Source organism: Chelmon rostratus, chromosome 23 (assembly GCF_017976325.1).
Source record: "Chelmon rostratus isolate fCheRos1 chromosome 23, fCheRos1.pri, whole genome shotgun sequence".
Classification (NCBI taxonomy): Eukaryota; Metazoa; Chordata; class Actinopteri; order Chaetodontiformes; family Chaetodontidae; genus Chelmon; species Chelmon rostratus.
In genome coordinates, this window is record NC_055680.1 from 11,041,201 (window position 1) to 11,062,894 (window position 21,694).

General features: G+C 42.3%; 2 protein-coding genes across 2 annotated transcripts; one reads left to right on the forward strand and one right to left on the reverse strand.

Annotated features, from left to right (window-relative positions):
- The first annotated feature begins 1,754 nt into the window (after window positions 1-1,754).
- acadvl (acyl-CoA dehydrogenase very long chain) lies at window positions 1,755-15,325 on the forward strand. The gene is made up of 21 exons (XM_041964823.1): window positions 1,755-1,871; window positions 2,147-2,231; window positions 2,323-2,392; window positions 3,905-3,976; window positions 4,241-4,313; window positions 4,416-4,480; window positions 4,595-4,729; window positions 4,852-4,996; window positions 5,504-5,633; window positions 5,751-5,876; window positions 6,036-6,234; window positions 7,746-7,850; window positions 8,157-8,243; window positions 8,641-8,703; window positions 11,425-11,526; window positions 12,218-12,315; window positions 12,801-12,873; window positions 13,052-13,124; window positions 13,376-13,448; window positions 13,608-13,683; window positions 14,108-15,325. The coding sequence occupies exons 2-21, from the start codon at window positions 2,158-2,160 to the stop codon at window positions 14,243-14,245; spliced, it is 1,977 nt and encodes a 658-aa protein (XP_041820757.1). The 5' UTR covers window positions 1,755-1,871; window positions 2,147-2,157; the 3' UTR covers window positions 14,246-15,325.
- A 415-nt stretch (window positions 15,326-15,740) lies between these two features.
- Window positions 15,741-20,987, reverse strand: zgc:194312 (uncharacterized protein LOC794943 homolog). The gene is made up of 2 exons (XM_041964824.1): window positions 19,930-20,987; window positions 15,741-17,873 (listed from the first exon to the last, which is right to left on the reverse strand). The coding sequence occupies exons 1-2, from the start codon at window positions 20,877-20,879 to the stop codon at window positions 17,735-17,737; spliced, it is 1,089 nt and encodes a 362-aa protein (XP_041820758.1). The 5' UTR covers window positions 20,880-20,987; the 3' UTR covers window positions 15,741-17,734.
- Window positions 20,988-21,694: the final 707 nt, after the last annotated feature.

Sequence of the window (21,694 nt, forward strand, 5' to 3'; positions counted from 1 at the left end):
GTTGAACTGTCACATAGATTCACCAGTGGGGAGTGGTACTCATGCACTGTATGCAAGTATTTGCATTTCATGCTACTTCATATTTCTATTAGACATGCCAACAGTGCATCATGAAGCAGTTAAAACTGGACCCGCATCACAAACATTACAGCACTGCTGAGTGCTTTTTTGATAGCTGACGTACATGTCAATACGGCTGTGCCTTTACATAACATTTTGAACGCAGAGCTTTTTCCTTTGTAATTAATTATTTTGTGGTATTGCTTCTTTAAGTGAGTATACGCTATCAATAATGTTGCTGTTTTCTTTCAGTTAAGATAGATTTAAATGGTTTACCACATCCAATACTTAATGCAAGTGCCGATTTTTTATATAACATGATTTTTATCTCTCTGTTATTGAACTTAAATACCTTTAATTTTACTTTTGACAATTAAGCAACATAGAATTTAAGATGTGGGTCAACATTTTGTTACTGTATAGTATAACCGGACACCTATAAGCCAGCAATCCCTCCACAATTTCTTCTTTAATTAACCTACTTTTTTTTTTTCTGCACAGCAGACCGGTAAGCTGTGCACACAGATTCAAAGTTTATACTGTCCAGCTCCATCAAAGCTTTTGGTGCATTTTTATTTTCAGCAAAAGTCCAAATATTGTTTCCTCTGGAGAACCGCAGTATTTCTTTCTTTCTTTCTTTCTTTTTTCTGGTATTAGGTGAATTATTACAGGGAGTTTTCAGTTTTGCAGCTTTGATAAATGACATTTCTGTAGCCTGCAAGAATAATTTTATCCCACACAACACTCCTATATGGAACAATAGGTCCATTTTAAATCAGACAAAATTTGTATTTACAGGGGTTGGATCGAGAAAGGAATCTGGGCAAATGATGCACAAAGATGGTGAAGTTTTGAGTTACAGTGATTTCTTCCAGAGATGTAATAGTAATTGTTCTATTGGGACATATTCTTCATTGATGACAGCCATTCCTGTTGCACTCATCAATATGATAAAATGGATGATAAAATATTCAGCTGTTATACCTAGAAGAGATGCTGTTAATTTCCCTGACACCAAATGTATTAAACTATTAAGATGGGCTGTCATAAAGGAATGTTTTACTCTTCAGGCTCAAAGACAGTGGTCATTACAACACCATCAAAATAAGGATACAGTATCTGTCATTTTACTTTATTTCCAAAAATAAAATTTGTTCAGTTAAAAAACCCTCACGACTGCAATTAGGTGTAATTTGGAGTACATTCAGAGATATTAAACTCAAGAGCGTCTTATTTACACCTGTGATATTCTAAAAACTCCTGGGAAAAACTATACAGCCCTTTGACCACCAAACATCTTATTTTGGCTCTTCATGCAGACCAAATATTTGTTTCAGCTACTAACAGTGTGATCGTAGCAGAATTCTTTATACATAAATGTAGATGTTTCAAGTTTTGTCCAATGTTTACAGGTTTTAAAAATACTTTTAGACTTTACCATAAATGTTTCAGAAAACATGCAAAATGCCCTAAGATTATGTTGCTTAAATTAATATCGTTAAACTAATTTGGTTCCCGTTTAATTAGTTTATTGCACATTTAATAAAATGTAATTTAATGTATCCATTTACAATTCTTGTAGTCATACAATGTATTCATGAAATACTGTAGTAATTTTTATAGCTACGTTTCAGCTGTCGGACCACCCCGATAATGTAAAACTTCATATCCCATGAAACACCGCGGCGAGACGGACAGCATCCGGCGGACTGGGATCCGGAGAGAACGTTTCAGGTTAAACACTAGTGGGTCATTTAGGGGAGCTGTCGGGTGCTTCAGGAACGCAGGGGACGTGTCAGAAAATATAACTGGTACATATATTGACTTTACATTGATTTTTCTCGATTCTCGGTGCAAGGAATCCAAATATTTAACTGTATTTTTCTGTTTTTGTTCGAGAAATCAAACAATCAAAACTGGCAACAAAACAAAACGACGTCGTTACGTAGTTAGCTGCTAGCTACCCACCAGCAGCTAACGATACGTAACTGTTAGCTGAACTCCCTTTTTTCCTTCTGCCTTCGATTAAGTTGTTTATTTGTGCGTTATTCCGGTAATTGTGGTATATTCTGTCCTTGTGTTTTAGAGTCAAAAATCATGCTGCTTCGTAAAGTGAGCCAGTCATCCGCACTGTGCGGCACCATCTTCAGGGCTCCTCCCGTGCTGTCTGGGTAGGTGACATTAGCTAATGTTCAAACCTGTTGTTAAACATATCGTCTCTTGACCGAGAGAAAAATCGTCTATCTTTCCCTGTCTGAACAGAGGTCAGCGCCATGCAGGGGCTGCGGTTGTTGTACAGAACGCCCGTCTCTACGCAAGCCAAGCTGCAGAGGTACGATAATATTAGCATTTAATGTATTCGATATTCCGATTGATTAGCATTTTGTCAGACATGTTTGTGCTGTGGTTTCACGATATTTTTGAGAATGGTTGCTGTCCATGTTTGGCTTAATGCAGTGCTTGGCTGACATAACACTGGAAGTAGGCAAGTAGGTGAAAGTTCAGCGATCACGTGACTCCTCCATAAAAGTGACACCATGAATGTGGGAGACACTGCTGTTGTCCTGATCAGGGTTTAGGCCAGGCAGTGGATGGACATAATGAGAAAGTATAAATATGTTGAGTAAACATTTATTCATGGGGTTTTACAAGCGCAAATACGGGTTTTGAGCTAATTTAGATGTCACAGATTCCCTTTGGTTGTACTTATCAGCTCACAGTAATATAACAACCTGTTTGTTGCTCTGTAATCCTCATTTTATATGTCAGTATTGGCAGTCTCACAGCTGCTCTCATCAACTTGTGTTATTAGTTTTGCCTGACAATGTCATCATCATAAAATGATCGCTTCACATGCAGCACAGCAGCTTGACGATGACTCCTGCTAATCATCGTATGAATGAGCTGTAATCAAATTTGAGAATCCTTTCCTTATCTGACAGCAGAAATGGAAAAACATGTAAATGAAAGCAGCTGTATCATAGACACAAGAAGTTAATTTGAAGTAGTTTTCCACAAACACAGGTATGTATATACTTTGGCAGAAATAATTTATTTGAGACTTTTTTCCCTTGATGCACACAAGCTGGAATGAGGAACGATTGTGATATTTCATTTTCATGTGTCTATTCTTAAACATATTATATATTACAGGTTATCTTGAAAAGTACCGGTCCATTACTTGCATAATCAAGCACAATGCAATTAAACAGCCATGACATGCTATCGGTAGGGTTTATTACAGGTCTCCATCGAGTGGAGTACACAGTAGAAGGACTTTTTGTTTTCCATGCTTAAAAGCAACAATGTGGCTCACTGTCGGCCAATAATAAAGCACACTGGTGTCATAGATTGTGTTGTTTTGCTGATTTGAACAGTTATTGGAAACATCTCCTTTTAAAAATATGTACGGTATGCACAGCACTCTTGCAGCCCGGAGACTCAGCGGGCTGGATTTGCCCTTGGCAACACCTCTCACCCATTTGGAACTTGTAATAAGTCCTTTGGGCATCTTACCAGGCTGGTGCTCTGAGTGGAATAGGAAAAACTTTCACTCATGGTTTCTTTGGCTCATAACACTGGTTGTATTAACGTCACTGAACTGCCTTTGTTTACCAGTATTCTTTTCGGGGTTTGGATTTGTTTTCATATTACATCGTTTCACCTTAGATTCTTCTTGTCCCAGATATGTTTTTTATTTAAGCAATGTTTGTTTTTTTTAAACTCCAAATGTTTTCTAAGCTTAAGTTTCTTAAAAGTTTAACGTCCCCCTAACCCTAACGCTTTTTTACTGAATTGATGAACTGTTCTCCAGCTCAGTGTGTGTTTTGCTCTTTCTCTTCAGGCGGTGCTGGAGAAGCCAGCAGCAGTCGGCAGTGACGCAGCCACTAAAGTGGAAAAGAAGACAGTTGCTGCTGTATGTTAATTCTTCATTATCATGTAATTAGTATTTAAGATCGCGAGAGGTACCCTATGAGGCTTTTGACCTCTGTGCGCTCAACTGTGGAGCAGTTTTTTATGAATTGGTCCATTTTCTGTTTGGATGCACATGCACATGCTTGTGGGTGACGATGCACAGTCCTGTTAGTGGCGTCACACTCTTCCATGTTCATCTGAACATTTGAGGACTGTGTTTGTCGTAGCACAAGCTTGACTACGTCTGTCTGGTTTAATTTTCCAGGAATCCAAATCATTTGCTGTCAACATTTTCAAGGGGCAGATCCAGACTGCACAAGTGTTTCCTTACCCCTCAGGTAAACCAGAGGATTTTATGTGAAGATCTGAAAAAGTGGCAACATTTCATTCAAAAGGTCTGTAGAACTAAAAATAGATGGTTTTTTTTGTCTCTGCTGCAGCCCTGAATGACGAGCAGGAGCAGTTTCTTCGAGAGCTGGTCGGGCCTGTCAGCAAATTCTTTGAGGTAATTTTAAACCACTTTGAGCTCTCTGATTAATCTGTCTGACCTCATGCTCAACCTCTCTACAACCCTCATGCTCACCCCTCACCCACCATGTTTGCTGCTTCCTGTGGGCAGGAGGTGAACGATCCTGCCAAGAATGATGCCTTGGAGAAGGTAGAAGATAACACCATGCAGGGCTTGAAGGAGATGGGTGCCTTTGGCCTGCAAGTGCCAGCTGACCTGTGTGGCCTCGGCCTCTCAAACACACAGGTATATCAGATTTATAGATATTTACCCTGTAACACATTCACTTTCATACATACTGTTTATGAATGCTATGTAAACTGGTGAATGCAATGAGTCTAACATGGTAGCATCTATCCATCTAACAGTATGCCCGGCTCGTTGAGATCGTTGGCAGTCATGACCTCGGTGTGGGCATCACCCTGGGTGCCCACCAGTCCATTGGCTTCAAGGGCATTCTGCTTTTTGGGAATCCAGCCCAAAAGGAGAAGTACCTGCCTAAGCTTGCCACAGGTAAGAAGACCAGCATTTGACATTGATGTTTGTGCAGATGTGAATTGTGTTTACAATATCCAACATGCTCGATAAGGCCTCTGTATTTTTTATTATTGTCTGTAAACCTGTGAAAAGACCAAAACCAACAGTGTGTGCAGCTGCTTTATACTAGAAAGGAAGTGGTTTGTATGACCTGTTATCAGACCACATTTCACATCGAAGGTGTTGATTGTTGTTCTGAACAACCACGCTGGGGATAATAGCACACATTTCTCTTCTGGAGGACATTCGCAGTGTTGCACCCATGTTGTTCACATGAAAAGGGACAGAAATATTTGTGTAAAGAATTAAAAAAGAGAGCTAGACAGACTGAGCTCTGCATGGCTCGCCGATCACAGAGAGTTATAGAAAATACTACAACAGCTTTTCACTGCATTGAGATGGAACACGCTGAAATGAGGGAAGATTATACAGACCCATTTCTGTTGCTTATGTTTGACGATGCATGTGTGTTTGTCCCTCCAGGTGAGCATGTTGCCGCCTTCTGCCTGACTGAACCAGCCAGCGGCTCTGATGCCGCCTCCATCAAGACCACAGCTGTTCAGTCCCCCTGCGGACAGTACTTCACTCTCAACGGAAGCAAGATCTGGATCAGGTGAGGACACCATAATGGTGTACATAATCAGAATGTATTTACTTTCATCACTAGGGGGAAGCATTGTACAATTTAATGGCTGGTGTGTCTTCCCAATCTGATGCCTTCCCTCATCAGCAATGGAGGTCTGGCTGAGATCTTCACAGTGTTCGCGAAGACCCCCATGAAGGATCCCAAGACTGGGGAGATGAAGGACAAGATCTCTGCCTTTGTTGTGGAGAGGAGCTTTGGAGGAGTGACACAGTGAGCACACCTTTTCTCCACATTAACGACTGTTCATCACTAAACTCTCTGATGCTGCGCTGATATTTTTGAGCTGCGATTATAATGTTTTTCATGTTAATGACACGTTGACATGCCATTTTTCTCCCCTTCAACATCACCCCGTCCTGTTAAACACAGTGGCCCTCCAGAGAAGAAAATGGGCATCAAGGCGTCCAACACCGCTGAGGTCTATTTCGATAATGTTCGCGTGCCAGCTGACTGCCTGCTGGGAGAGCTGGGCGGAGGTTTCAAGGTGGCCATGAACATCTTGAATAATGGACGCTTCGGCATGGCGGCCGCCCTCTCTGGAACCATGAAGGGAGTCATCAGCAAAGCTGTGAGCAAACTCCCTATAGAGCTATAAATGTAGACGGGAAGTGGTACGAAGCGTGAGAGCAGAAGATGAGCTTTTCTGATAATTTCAACGCTATGGCTTCCATTTACACCTTTATGTGTCTGCATGTGTATGTTTCCCATGCACTGCAGCGGTTTTATCTGTATTGTCTATGTTACACCCCCTCTTTCAATCATTTCCTTCGTTGTGGGTTTCTGGGAAATTCCCCCTACTGGTTCCCTATGGCCTGATTCTGCTATGCAATTTCCTGTTGAGGTTACAGGCGTAGAAGATTCAAACATGCTCTGGTCATGTTTGTTGTTTTCCTCAAACATTACAATTTATCAACACTAAATGTGTAACCAAATAGGTATTTGGATTTGTCACAACAACTGCATTGAATGTTTTTTTTTTTTTTTTTTTAAATATGTGATCGTATTCAATTTGTAACACTGATACAATTGCACCAGCAGTACTGTGATGTGATGTGCGACTCAGCAGAGGTAGACAGAATGGTGTGCCTCAGGTGCATCGTCGGAAAAAATCTGGTTTAGTTTGCTTTGATTAAAATGAGCAAACATACCAGAGATTTAACTGTGCAATAATCAGTCCTGTCATGTTTTGTGTAACAAGTCGTTAATGCAATGACCATTGCAACAGTGACTGACACTAGGTGTCAAACTTAGTGATCAGTTAGCATTATTGTAACTAAATTGTAAACTCGGAGTCGATCCTCACTGTACTGTCAGTGCAAGGACAATGCTTTAGTGCTAATGTTGATTTTGTTTAGTGTATAAAATGCAAAAATATGCAAATCGCTCATCCAAATTTGCTTCGGATGAAAGTGACTTTTATTATTTGCTGTGTTCCATAGAATAGAGAGAACAGTGCAGGAACCTGTGAAAAAGTTCAAATGGGAGAAATCCATGCCCTCAGCATTTCATTCTGTGTGTGGGTGAAGCGCATGTATAGGAGACACAGCATGTGTGTTCTCGTGTGCTGAGAGGAATGACCTGCATCTGGTGAAGATGAGAGAAATGCATATGTGCTCGGGATATTTTCCAACATTAATCTATAAACTACATCCTTCTTCAGTGCTTCCCCTTGTTCATAACAACATCACAGCACTTTTAAAGTTTTTTTAAGGTCAGTGTTGTTGCTTTTACTTCAGTTATTTTCAGATCTTGTGGCATTTTCTCAGCAACCAGATCATCTGTGTGGTCATACTGAGTTCCGTCCTTGGTTCCACCAGTTTCGCAGCTCACCACAAGATTACCGTGCTGGCTGGCAGCATTGCCAAACTTCCTCTTTTTGGTCAAAAAGTAGACAGCAACAACATGTCAACAGGGACCCCAAAAAAGCCTGCTAAAAAAAAAACAGTTTCAGTCTTGAAGTTTAAGGAAGTGCAGAGGAATCATGCTCCACCTATCTGTCTGTTTCATGTTGTTACAGTGAACGGCTTTCAACTATGAATTCAGGTGTGATTGTCACTGTCGTGTCCCTCTTTTTGCCAGGTGGATCATGCAGCCAACAGAACCCAGTTTGGGAGCAAGATCCACACCTACGGAGCCATCCAGGAGAAGATGGCTCGCATGGCCATGCTGCATTATGTCTCTGAGGTCGGACGACTTAACAGTGAATTTTCTACAGCTACCACTGATTCACATTCATCCTTGCAATTTTCACACAGAAATGTGCCATCTGGCTCTTTTATATGAGCACAAAGCTGTGTCCAAAGAAGTAGATTTTTATGTTGTTCCTGCCTAACAAAGCCCTTTTAATGTCACAAGCAAAAATGCCCAAAATTTCAACAAATGAAACTATGTTTGCACTTTGCATTATTGTGTACTGGTGCTGAAAATTTCTGCAGCACAGATGAGAGTTACATAAATTCATATCGATGTTACTTGTGTGTCTTTTTGCAGTCGATGGCCTATATGATCAGCGGCAACATGGACAGTGGAGCGACCGAATTTCAAATTGAGGCTGCCATCAGCAAGATCTTTGCCTCTGTAAGATTTCAGATAAGAGTTTTATTGGTTTGACATTCATGCCAGAGGTGCTAATTGTTCCCCATAATGCCCGGCTGACTGTGCATGATGGCCTCTTACACCAGCTGTTATGGCAACCAGGGTGACTTTTAGACAAACATTCTTCTGTTCAACTTATATATTTTGTATGTATGGTGATTATTAATGACTCCTTACTCAAGTTAGAGGAACACAGCACCTCTTACATAATATTTATGATGTTCCTTTTTCTGCGGAAGACTGAAGAATCAGTCTGGCAGATGGAGGAAGTCGATGTGTCTAGGCGTGTGTTTGCTGAATTAAGATGAAATTTGATTGTGTGTTTGGCAAGAGCAAAAGCTCACATGCATCTGTGTGTTTTTTTTTTTAATTCTGACAGGAAGCAGCATGGATGGTGACTGATGAGTGCATTCAGGTTATGGGCGGCATGGGTTTCATGAAGGTGAGTGCTCAGTCCACGTCCTGTTTCATACAAACCCGGGGACGACTGAAAGCTGCATGTGACAAATAGATTTGAGGAGTTTAAACAGCTTGTGTTATCACCTGGTAGAATTTTCAAGTTGCTATTTTAAGCACCTCATAGCCTGTTGAAAACAGATGCTGCCATATGCAGTGTTTATAGTTTCAAAAGTAACAAAAGGCATATTTCCTAATGTAAATGAGTAATGTTACATATGTTTTAGTTTAAGTATAAGCAGGGATGAGTGAGTACCCTGCTAAATTTTAACACTATCTACAGAACCCAGGACTTGTTAGGAGCCTGGGAATCTGACTTGGTTTTGACTGGAGGAGTCAAGGTCAAAATAGCCTGCATCATAAACCCTTTCTCCCCAAAAGTACCCGTTGGGGTATAGGACAACCATCATTTTTGCTGCAGGGACTTTTCCAGGACCTATTTAGAAACTCAGAAACTTGACCTGGGTTTCAACCTGAGGAACTATGCTCTGAATAGTCCTAGAAAATGTCCCTCCTCTAGATATACAGTTGAATGGGTTGTTGTCACTGCAGAAACTGTTACAAGAATCCAGAAAACCATTTTAGAAATGTTGAAGTCCTCATCTAGTCTCGCAATACCATTTTGTACCTGAAGAGGAAATTGGTCTGATGGTATAAGTCAACAGAAAGCACACTTCATTCAAACTTGACAGAAACAAAAACTCTCCGAAACAGTCTTGTCGTTCCACTGTTTACAACAATCACCTACTCTCATTTGGTCAAAATGAACCCTTAATTCAGAATTACATGTGAAAATCCCTGCTGCTAACCCCTGACCTTGATCTTGCTGCTCTCCCACTTGAGTTAAAGTCCTGGTCAGAGCAGCCAATCACCTCAGCGCTGTTTTCCCTGTTGTTAAACTGCCCTGCATCTGTCTCAAGCGTTGCGCTCGGTCCCAATGTGGACTTGTTCACTAGAGGGCTGCTGAGTCCGGTTCTGTTGAACGCGGTGCTCTTAGCTCTCGACCGTGCAGACTCCAGTCAGCTAATAGGCCCAATAGCTGCATGGCTAACTGAGCTAACTAGCTAAAAGCACCTAGTAGCTTCAGCCAAAGATAGCTACAGCAAAGAGTTTAGGGAGCAGCAGTTAGCGGTCACTCGGGTCATATGCTGCCCCTGATTTGTTCAGAGTGACCTTCGACAGGTGGCCAATTCTTACACATTGGACATTTAATGTTATTAGGGAGTAACAATCGAGAGCAAGTAAGTAAGGAGAAAGAAAACTTAACTTTGCCTGTTGATATAATACAATTATGCATTAAAGCAGAAAGAAATTACTGTAAAACAGTAATCAATGTTTGTGTGTTTTCAGTTCCCCCTTTGAAACGTCCATTAAAACATAGCGGTTTTGAATCAGTGAACTACAAAGAACATAAAGGGTCCATTGTTACGTTGTGTGGAAATTGTTCTGTTTATTGTGGTTCTTACGGTTCTGTGGAAACTCAAACCATACTGCTCAAATGTGACTTAAAGTTTCCAATTTATTTTCTTGTACAATTGATAACAAAGGGAACTCTCCTGTATACTGGCACATGACCAATCCTCTATTTGCAGTCATGACTGTCTTGAATATATTGACTTGGGGCCTTATTTCTACATCAGCCTGCATGTGTCAACAGCAACACAAAATCATCTCATCGGAGATGAGACACAGCCACTGCACACATATTTGTTTAGCAAAGAGACCACCTTAGTTTCTCAGTGATGTACACTGTGTTATTGTGGTATTGAGTCACCTGGTTTCTACATGCAAAACGGCCATGCTCTGACAGTAAGGATACCACATTAATGGTTTGTTCAGGTGCGGAAAAACAGTCAGCTAAGAAGTTCACAAGAATGCATCAGTACAAGCAAGTCAAGGATACGTGGGCGATGTGAAGTTGTTCACTATGTTGTTCTGCTTAAAATAGACCCACAGCACCTCTCTGGCAGACGTGCTGCTCTACTAGGTTCCAGATACAACGGAAAGTTTGTCCGGTCATGGAACAACACTTTGAAGCACCAACTGCAGCAATTCTAGTGCAAATTATTCTCTTCAAGCAAGAAATAACTTGTACAATTTAGTTAAAGAGAAGTACAATTCTTCTGCCTCACAAATCAACTTTTTATGTTGGATTGATGCACTGTGCAGTTGTTTCTGTAATGTTGTGCAGTCCCTTCATGTCTCTGCCAGTTATTGTGAAATGAATTATCAGATGTGAGCCGTCTAAAAGGAGGGGGGGGGGGGGGTGGGCAGACTTTGATTAGTTCTGCACACGGTGCACATTTTGACTCAGGGTTTCATTTCACCAAGGAAAGCCAAGTCAGAAGTGTGGCCTGTACATTTTCGCTTCTGCTCTTCTGCACAGAGTACATTGTCTGCACAGCCTAAAATATGAAGGGTGACTTCCACACGCAGAATTCAAAAGCACAGGAATGAATAGTGGCCGTCTTATGTCTTGTTTGCAGCTCGTGCCTTATTTGATCTCAGTGAGAAGCTCCAAATGTGCTCTGCGTATAAGAGCTCATTTCTCTGTGTCGGTAGTTCAGTATGCTAATTCAAACAGAGATTTTATCACAAACTGAATCAAGAGTGAATTTCAGTATTGAATATTTTCCGAAAAAGTTGCATGCAGTCTAGTCGATGGTAGAAGTAGAAGGTCACCATCTTTCTGTACATGTTTCCACAGGACTCTGGAGTGGAGAGAGTGATGAGGGATCTGAGAATTTTCCGCATCTTCGAGGGAACCAACGACATCCTGAGGCTCTTCGTCGCCCTCAATGGCTTCCAGGTGAAATGATGCCTCGTTGTTGTAATCTCTCTCTCTGCCTGATTCGTGGTGATCTGATAATGTCGGCACGGAGAAGTACAGGCGTTCCGAAGAGAGGAAGTATTTTCTGCTTGCTTCTACTTCCTATGCGCTTTTACACAACGCTGTAACATCTTGTAGGTTTAAAAATGGGTGACCAAGACGCAACTTCCTTATATTTATTTTTCACCAAAGGCCCTGTGTTGAGCCTGTGTTTCCTGTCACCCAGCACCTTGTCAGTGTCTTCTTCTGAAAGTGAAGCGGACAGGGACACTGTTGGTGTGTCCAGTCTGATTTTAAGTCGCTCAAAAACAATTTAACCCATTCACTCTAATGAAATGTAACAAATAAATTAAAGTTTGGGTAATTCGGGCAGATGAAACCAGTCTGATGCAAGACCTTGCATTGCACCAGACTGGTTTCGTTACATTTAATTCACGATGACCAAACATCCCACCAACTGTTGTCCGATTCTGATTCAGATGTTGCTGAATCCTGATTAGTGTCTCACATTTCAAACAAGTGAGAATCTCATGTGAAATAACCAACCTGTTCTCACATTGACAGAAAAAACGTGCTCACACAGGATCCAATCACTCATAGTGAGAAGCTGATTGAGAAGCTAGGTTTTCGGGGCCTTCGTCATTGATAAACCCTCTCTGCTTCCCTCCAGAATGCCGGCAACGAGTTGAAGAGCTTGCAGAAGGCCCTGAAGAACCCCATCGGAAACGCCGGGCTGCTCGCAGGAGAAATCACCAAGAGAGCCAAAAGGTTGTATCACACACTCTCTCTGTAGCCTCCTGTCTGGGGGCAAGAAATACTTAACTTTCCCTCGCAGTGTGCAAAACATTATCAGCACGAGAGTCAGCCCCGTCCTTCGTTTTGCCACTCGTGCAGTTGCAGCTGACATCTGAGCAGAAACGGCTAATTTGTTAGCTCATGTGCTGATTCTGTCTGGGGGGAAAAAAGCATGATTTCCAGGGCTTGGATGTATTTTAAAAATGGATCCCTTATGTCAGGGCTTTGCCGCCACACAGTCACTATTTTCCTGCTCTCTTCATTTGTGAAGAGTGATCGAAAACTTCCTGCAGTGGCTCACTCCGAGCTTTTCAGACAGTAACAGCTCTGTAACACCGCAGGAAAAGACTCATGTTGTTGTCTGGGATTTACCGTCGACTCGTGTAAAAAATGACATACTTGTACTTCCTCAGCAGCCATGTTGATACGACGACTGTCTTCTTGTGTTGTCTTTGCAGGAAGGCGGGTTTGAGCACAGGCCTGACTCTGCAGGGAACTGTACATCCTGAGCTGGCACGCAGCGGTGAACTGGTACGTTCTGCATTTTAGGCATTCATTTAAGTGGTAGCTCGGATTGAGTGAGTGTCCAAGTGACACTTTGACAGGTCACTGATGGGATGACGCGGGATTTTTCTGCTTTGTCGCCTTTTATTGCTGAGTCACGTTGCCTACTTCTCCCTGACGAATGTGTGTTTTTCCTGATTTCTAGACAGTTAAAGCCATCGAACAGTTCGGAGCGGTTGTTGAGGAGCTGCTGATCAAACATGGCAAGAAGATCATTGGTGAGTGTGCGTGCGTGTGTGAAGGTGGGAGAAAACCCTGTGGGTGCTGGGTAAAAATCCCCAGCTGGTACAGTTTGGGTATTTCGGCTGAAGTCACCTCGCATGGTGGTTGCTTTTTGAGTCAAATATTCAGAGAAAACTGCGATTTGTTCGCACGAGTATGTTCAGTGGCAAGCATTCGTGTTTTCGTGTCCTCTAATCACTTGTTTGTTTTGTAATAAGTCAACTCAACGAGCAGTTTCCTGTTACAGATGAACAGTTTGTCCTGAAGAGAGTCGCAGACGGTGCCATTGACCTCTATGCCATGGTGGTTGTCCTGTCCAGGTAAACATGCAAACAAGAATAATCTGTCACTCTTTTTGTTTCACCCTTGTTTCACTCTCTCTTGCTCCACGCTCACTTTCTCTATGGTCTGCTTTTATTCCACTACATACATCCTATGCGCTCTAAACTGAACTTTTTTTGTGGTCCCCCCCCCTGCAGGGCCTCCCGCTCTCTCAGTCAGGGTGCCGCCTCAGCTCAGCATGAAAAGATGTTGTGTGAGACCTGGTGCATGGAGGTAAGAGCCCTGTCAAAGCCACAAACACACACAGAAATGTCTGTATGATGAGATTTTGTCTTATAATTAAGAAACATTGAATAGTGTGGAGTAAATTATCAAAAATGAATGAATCTACGTAATTTATGTTCTGTTTGAGGGTGTTTCCTCAGCATGCTCATCAATATGCATGCTTGATGCCTGTATTTAATTTGTTGTTAAGTAGCAGAATTGACAAATTTTTGCCAATAGATGGGGCTGGGTGAAAGTGAAAAAGAGTTAAATATCACAATGATTTTGGCCTGAAAGCTCAACATTAACTCGTTAATATAACGCAATGATGCTCTACGTCATTCTATTTAGCGCAGAGGGAAGATTCAGAGAACATTAATGACAACATGGATAAGATTTTTTTGAATGATTCAATGTTCCCCTCGCTCCCCAGGCCCATGACAGGGTCATGCGAGACATCACAGCTCTGCGCTCCAGCGACTCCAGGCAGCTCTTCAAGAACATGCGGGCCATCTCTACAGCCGTGGTGGAGAATGGCGGGGTGGTGTCTTCTCACCCACTGGGTTTCTGAACGCACCACGCTTCCCTGTATCTCCATATCCGTTTGTTTTTTGTGTTTTTTTTCCACTCTGCTGCATCTCTAACCAGGTTCTAGGTCATGTGTACTAAGTCCTCCCAGACATCAGCTCAGACGACTGAATCAGTGTCGTCGAGCTTTTATGTCCCGCGTTGCATCTTACAACCTGTGGCTGAGTGAGTCACAGTTTTTACACAGAAATCACAATTTGAAAGTTATTGTTCCGTCAGAGAGCGTTATCTCAGTCGTAAGGCTGTCTTCCTGATCCTGTTTTTCAGTCACTTATTTATTTAATTCTAACCCAGGACAACCAGAATTTGGGCCGGAGTCTGAATTTTAGCCAGAGTTTTAATCTATATGAAACAAAACGCTAAAAATTGTTCAATATGACTGAAAAATCACAATATTCCGACAAATCATTCCATCCCTACCACCACCTACATCTGAAACAGCTGATGACTGTCTCGAATGTGTGCACGGAGCTTTTATTTATCTCAGCCTTCATGACCGTAGCTGATTGAATGATCTCGTCATTTAATCTTTTGAAACATTAACTTATAGTGTTATTTTTGAAAAATGAATGCGACTTCAATGCAACTTTGAGATAGGAGGCCAGTTAACGGAGGAAGCCAAGGATTCATCTGTTTTTGAGCGATTTATACGCAGAGGTGTTTTAAATGGCAGTTTTATTCCTCCGGGTTGTACATGTATCTACGCTGTCTATCTAATGCCTTTCTGCATGTTTGTTCAGCTCACTCGGTGCTCATCACGGAAACATTAATGTCAGGAGCGAAACCTTTGCCTTAGAAACCGGTCCACAGATGCTGATGGAAGCTCCTGTTGAGTCAAAACAGAGCTTTCTAATGGTTTTTGAAAAGAAAATGTACTGCTCACCTTTACTCTACTAATGGCTGCCACATTAACCTCCAAAGGGCAACTGTTTGTTTTCTCAGCTTAAGGTAGCAGGCATCATTAACTGTAATGGTAGAAAGTTAACCACCGGTCTGTATACCTGCTTTGAAGAGATTTTTAAGAAACAATTTATTGTACAATAAAAATACCTGATGTGCTGAACCAGTGTGTTTAGAGCGTTCATAAAACTTTAATCTACACCTTTCTCACCTTCCCGTTAACTCGTACACACACAGCGCTGGTTTTTTTAAGTCTGAACAGAATGATCACACACCTCGACAAAGATAGCATGTTATCTAAAAATATGTCTGATGAAGGTGTCAGACGATTGTCTCGGCTGTTTTTGTTGTGGCCGTGGTGTTTGCGCAGACGTGTTTTGAGCCGTAGCAACACACTTAACTGGCAGGATTAATAAATAAAGTATCTATTCATCTAGCCATTGATCTGTCTTAGTGTGTACAAGTGAGAGATGAATGTCTGGATCAGTGTAATTTATTCTGTCATTAAACATGCCTTTGTTAGGCCTGTGTTGACTTGCGATACAACTGTTACCTCTGTAAAGTTCAGATTCTGGAAACCAAACGACACTGACTTTTCTCTGGTTCCTTCTTGTACGAGCTTTTGTAACCTTGAAAAAAAATAAACACAGAAGCTCAGCAAAAAAACAAAACAAAAAACCCCAAAGCGATTGAATTAATTTACCAGGGAAACTCACTTCCTATTCTGTTGTATTCACAACAAGCGACAGCTTTGCTTTCACTTCTGCAGCTGAAGGCAGATACAGTAAGTGCTTTGCCGCCAGATGGCTGCTGCTGTCAGGCAAAAACAGGAACCCCTTCCTGTCATCAGATGCACAACCGACTTGACTAGTGTTTGCTCTCTGGGTGCCAGACTGAGATCGTGAGCTCTGCGGTTAAAGCGTTAGAATTTCCCCGGTGTGCTCGAGTCCGTCTGACTAAAAGCTCGACTGAGGAGCTGAGCAGCAACTGTCACAGGTTGACCAGACCGACAAGTTTCCTTGTGGACAGTCCCCAATTATTATGCGATTTCCTTTTCTTAGTAGTGGTAAATAGTGAGAGGCATTCACGAGCCAGCTTTGCTTTGAGAAAGTGAGGGTTTTTATCTCCTTTTGAGTCATTAAAACTTAAGCTAAGTTGACTTAAATGAAGCAGTTTCACGTTAAATATGTTCGTATGCTTTATTGCACCGTTTGCCAGATGAAAAGAGGGTTAACAATATCACTCGCGTGGATGTCTGTTGAATGTGATGCTAAAGCCAGGATACATTTAGCTTAGCTAATGGAAAACAGCTAGCAAGGCTGGCCTTGAACCTTCCAACACCTGCCGACCAGCATCTCTAAAGCTAACCAATTAACACATTGTATCTTGAGTTGTATTCATTTGTGAGCTTTAGACTTTGCAGTAAGCTATTTTATTTAATTTTTAAAAAACATTTGGATGCGCTAGCTGTTTCCCGCTTCTTTATGCTAAGCTAACTGTTTACTTCGTCACCGACCAGATCACAGATATTGATACCAGTGTTGATGCCATTCATCTCTGATATATGAGATGAATGCATCACCATTAGCTATGTCTGAATATATTTAATTACCACTTCATAAGTATATGTATTACTTAAGTACGTTCATTATAAAGTGGGAAAAAAAACTTTTACGGGTAATTAAAAATATTAATTCTGGACATTTTCTGAACTAATGAGATGATAGCTGCACATATAGATGCAGTTTTCTTGGTATCAGTCCTGTTATCACCAGTATTGATACTCAAAACAGCACTTTGGCCATTGATCCGCCCGCACACCCGATATTTAACAGACAGATATGAGAGAGGTATCAAACTTATCATGTAGGCCTGATTCTCCACTAGAAAGCTGAGCGTACTTCCTAAAAGTATTCCAAAATCTGATCTGGGGACTACAAATATTACTTAAAACATTAAATGTCAAGTATAGTAAAATCTTCATATATCTGTTGGTGTTTTCTGCCATACGAATAATAAAATGCAGAGCCCTGTGTGAACCCTCCCTCTCGCTTAATTTTAAGGGTGCTGCAAATATTCAAGTGGATCAAGAGCATTAAACTCACAGTTTTTAATACCCACAAGGTTAAGAGCACATGGAAACCACATTCACCAGACTGCATGTTTAAATATATCCTCCGTCCCAGTCATTTTAATCCCAAGTGATGCCGATCCCAGGCAGCAGAGGTCAGAGAAGTGGGCCTGAACCCCTGAACCGGCCGGGAAAACTGACGATAAGAGAGCTGCCCATTTCTTCTGAAGCCATACTGTTCTCCGCCGTTGTGTCCACTGGGCAGCTCCAGTGTGTGCTTCCCTGACTAAAGGTCAGGAATAGAGCAACATATAAACAGGCTGATGTCCTGACACTGATGCACATCCACGTCTCATGTGAGGAACAAACCCTGATAGATCTGGATCATCATGTCCAAGGTGATTTCCTTTAGTTCCTTTTGGGCCTCAGCTGAGAACGCCGGCCGCTTATCCAAATGTTCCTTTGTCCTTCGGGATCCTGACAGTGACCTACTTTTCCTCATCAGGCATTGTCCGCATCGCCTTGACATGACTCTAAGTCATGTGAGGAACTCATGACTGACATCGGTGTGGTTTCCTCCGCCTCTCGGGCTTGCGGGACCTCCAGGGAGATGATCGTCTGAGCTGTCAGTGTTCGCTCCCTGAGGGGAAAAAGAGAGTAAGAACAACCTGAAATAGCACCTTAGACTCAGCAGTGAGCTCATGTGCTCTTTCTGTCGCGGCGTGGTGAACAACACGCTAAAGTTTCCAAAAACACTTAAAAAGCAAGTTTTTTTATGATCAGCCGCGGTTTCAACCAGAACTCATCAAGCAAATGCCCATTTTAATTACTCATTGAGTCATAGTAGTAGCAGTAGTCACTGTAACACTGAACCTCATGCAAATCTGTTCGTTTTCACACAATTATTTCAGCGGAGTGACTCATCTTACAATTAATCATCCTCCTTCAAAGAATTCCCTTTTTAATTTTAGCTGTTGTATTCAGCACTTCTTTACGATGTTTTCCAGAACCTGGTTACATCCTTCTGGTAATCAAATGTGTATTATTTTAACTGTACATAGTTTTGGCCTCACAGCAGTTCAATAAGTCAGTGGTGAATACGAAGTGACTGTGGGCCACAAGCTCGTAGCGAGACCCAATTAAATGTCTGCACTTGAATTTCTAAATTTATTTATTTTTAATTAAAACTACAACCAGCATCCGGTTAGCTTAGCTTAGCTTATCTTAGCATAAAGACTGGAAACACAGGGAAACATCTCGCCCTGTTCTTTCTGACAGTAACAAAATCCACCTCGCAGCGCCTCTAAAACTCACTCATTAGCACAATCTATCTTGTTTATTGTATCTGTACAGGTGTGAGGTTGCCAGGCAACCAGCAGAGACTCCAAGCAGTCACTGCTCCCAGCCAGGAACCAGTCCGGCGCAAATTGTTGTGCTTTGTGCAACTTAAACAAACAAGATATAACAGGTTTAATTAGTGAGCTTTAGGTGTTCTGGTAGATTTTGGTTACCAGGCTACCTGTTTCCCCTTGTTACATGTATTTATGCTAAGCTAAGCTAACCACAGACTGGTGTTAGCCTTATATGCATTCAGACATTTCATGTGACTTCATGTGAAAGTTCAAGTAATGGTTATTGTTTTGGAATATTTTTTTCTTATGCAGGTGCACACATACATAAATCTGCAAGATGACATGTCTTTTGAAACTCGGTGGTTTTCATATTTCTGATGAGTGGTGATGGCTTTATTAATAGTTTTTAGCTCTGACCTCTGCCCACCTGGAAGAGCACTAATCCATTTATTAATTATTTATTAACATTTACAACCGCAGACTTAATCAGGCCTAGTGTGAAAAATCTAAATCTTTTATTACTGACTAATTAACATATTGGAGATGACTGACTTTCACTGATAACCTGGTGACACTCACGCCATGAAGTCTGCAGCTGCATTAGGTCATGAATAAAGCGAATCTTTATTCATGACTTTATAGCTGCACACTAGATGATTCATTAGAAAGTGAGAAACTCGTGAGCATATATTAATGACTTGACTTTTTATGCTGTAAAAGCACTTAGTGTCACCTGTACGCTGGTTTTTCTTGTATCTATGCATTTCTTCACTGACGCTAATTGAGTTTGTCAATATGCAAGGTCAAAAAGTAGCATACTAATATAATACTAATATAATTTAAGTATAGAAAATGAATTACAAGTAAACTTGTACTTCCAAAATATATAATAGTATAATTTAAGTCTAATATTTTTTCACTTTGGTACATTTTGGCACATTAACATTGACAGATTATTTTTCTCTTTGCTTCATTTCTTATGATATTGCACATTATTGGTGAGTAATATTTGTTGTTATTTTCTAGATTTGATATATTTTCACTTAATGCAAAGTATTTATTGTTATTGTAGATTTACGCTTTTTTTGGCAGTTTTTTGTTCAGTCGCGCCCTCTATGGGTCAACCTGTGAATTAGAATGCCACTCACGGCTGGTGTATAATGAAGACTGATTGTTTGTCACACCCTGATGAAGAGTGGACCAGCATCGGTCTGTTTGTTTGCCTTGATGCTCGAAGAATACATTTTAATTTTGAATTCACTTTAAGGTTCCTTCTGAGAAAATGATTAATGTATTGTTTTTTCAGTCAAAACAAATTCTAATGTATGCATCCGCTGATCATACCGTGTTTTGCGGTGGCTGTGTGTCCAGTTGACGCGCACCGTCCAGCCGAGGACACTCTTCAGGTATCGGGAACAGCAGGGGAACCTGTGACTCAACTGCTCCAGAAGTTCCTCTTTGCGCAAGCCGTACACAACCGGCGCAACGCACTGCGCCAGGCTGAAGAAAGCAAAGACAACCACGGCGAACAGCTCTTTAGTCTCTGGCTTAATGAGCCTCCGCTGGTACAGTATCGTCAGCACGAAGTTCACAAAGTTGGGCAGGATGAATACCGCCAGTTGGCTGCCGTGCAGGGCGATGGTCCTGCAGCCGGCCCGGTTGCGCCGATTCAGCACCCCTAACCGCCGCCCCTCCATCAGTATCCTCACGTAGCTGTACATGATGAGCAGCGTGCACAGACCGATGAACAGCACCTTCTGCAGCCCGCCTTTCCTCTGCTGCTCCGGCCCGCACTCCTTGTCATAGTCGGTCCCCGTGCTTTGGGGGTCCGGGTGCAGGAACACGCTGAGGGGAATGACCAGAGCCACGAGCCAGGTGAGCGCGCCCAGCAGCCAGGGCCAGTACCCGGCGATGCATTTGGAGGTGTAGCGCATCGGGTGGCACACGGCGCAGTAGCGGTCCAAAGCCATCACCGTGAGCGTGAGGAGGGTGTTGGAGGCGCTGCTGACCAGGACGGTGATCATGGCCAGGCAGGCGGAGCGGCCCGGCCGCGCCTGCAGGTAGATCTGGTAGTGGAAGATGCTGCTCATCCCCAGGTAAACCAGGGCGGACAGCAGCAGGTGGAACACCAGCACGAAGCGGGCATGGCTCCGGAGGTGCTCCACTCGAAGTATGGTCGAGTTGATGATGATGTTGAAGAAGAGCAGCACCGAGAAGGACAGGGTGGACACGTAAAAGCGCACATAGGTGTAGTCCCTCACCTCTGGAGGCCACGTGGTGTTGTTTGCTGTCATCGTTCCTCAGCTGGGTTTAGTTGGATTGATGGGATAATGATGATGATGATGATAGCAGTGGAGCTGATGGGAGAGAAAGCTTGTCCGCCGCATGATCCTCCCTCACTGCTGTCTCACTGAAGACTGACTCAATATGATCAAGCGCGCGCTCCTCTCTCTCTCTCTCTCTCTCTCTCTCTCTCTCTCTCTCTCTCTCTCTCACACACACACACACACACACACACACACACACATACCTCCCACAATGTGGCTCTTGAGCCTCTTGCATAACTTTTTATGATCTGACTGTTTAAATACGATCAACTAAATTTTTAAATTTTCTGTTTGGAATGAAAAGGAAATAGATTTTTTTTTGTAATAATGGGGCAAAATGACTGCTGGCAAACCTTGTAGTTGAAGCCTCCGCAACTCATGTTCACGCCTGATTTGTCCCCATATATTCATATTTAGTGAACTCACACTTGACTGATTGTCGGTGCAGAAACAGGATGCCTGGTGGCTGCGGATCGGACCCCCGGGCCTGCACTGTAACCTATATGGTAATGCGCCCATCTCTCGCCTCTGTCCCTCATTTGCATGTTTAATATCTCTCTTCCTCTGCGTGAGTGCTGTGCTGCTTCCTCTGTGTTTACGCCCTGTCTTCCTTCCTTGTGTATGTATCTTTCATCAGAGTTTGTATATTTTGTGACTTTTGTGACTGATTTTGTGATTTCTTTGGCTGATTGTCTTTGTGTGGCCTGTTTTCTTCCAGGTCTCTATGGTGTTGCTCAGTTGCCACCTGTTGCATGTCTGGGAGAGGGATCCCTCCTCTGTGG

What these genes read in the sequence shown, in the direction of transcription:
- acadvl (XM_041964823.1), top strand. Translation starts at nt 2,158, where the DNA reads ATGCTGCTTCGTAAAGTGAGCCAGTCATCCGCACTGTGCGGCACCATC. An exon ending in GCTCCTCCCGTGCTGTCTGG is followed by an intron (nt 2,232 to 2,322) that starts GTAGGTGACATT and finishes CTGTCTGAACAG; the next exon opens with AGGTCAGCGCCATGCAGGGG. An exon ending in TCGCCCTCAATGGCTTCCAG is followed by an intron (nt 11,527 to 12,217) that starts GTGAAATGATGC and finishes GCTTCCCTCCAG; the next exon opens with AATGCCGGCAACGAGTTGAA.
- zgc:194312 (XM_041964824.1), bottom strand. Translation starts at nt 20,879, where the DNA reads ATGACAGCAAACAACACCACGTGGCCTCCAGAGGTGAGGGACTACACC. An exon ending in CACAGCCACCGCAAAACACG is followed by an intron (nt 17,874 to 19,929) that starts GTATGATCAGCG and finishes TTTTCCCCTCAG; the next exon opens with GGAGCGAACACTGACAGCTC.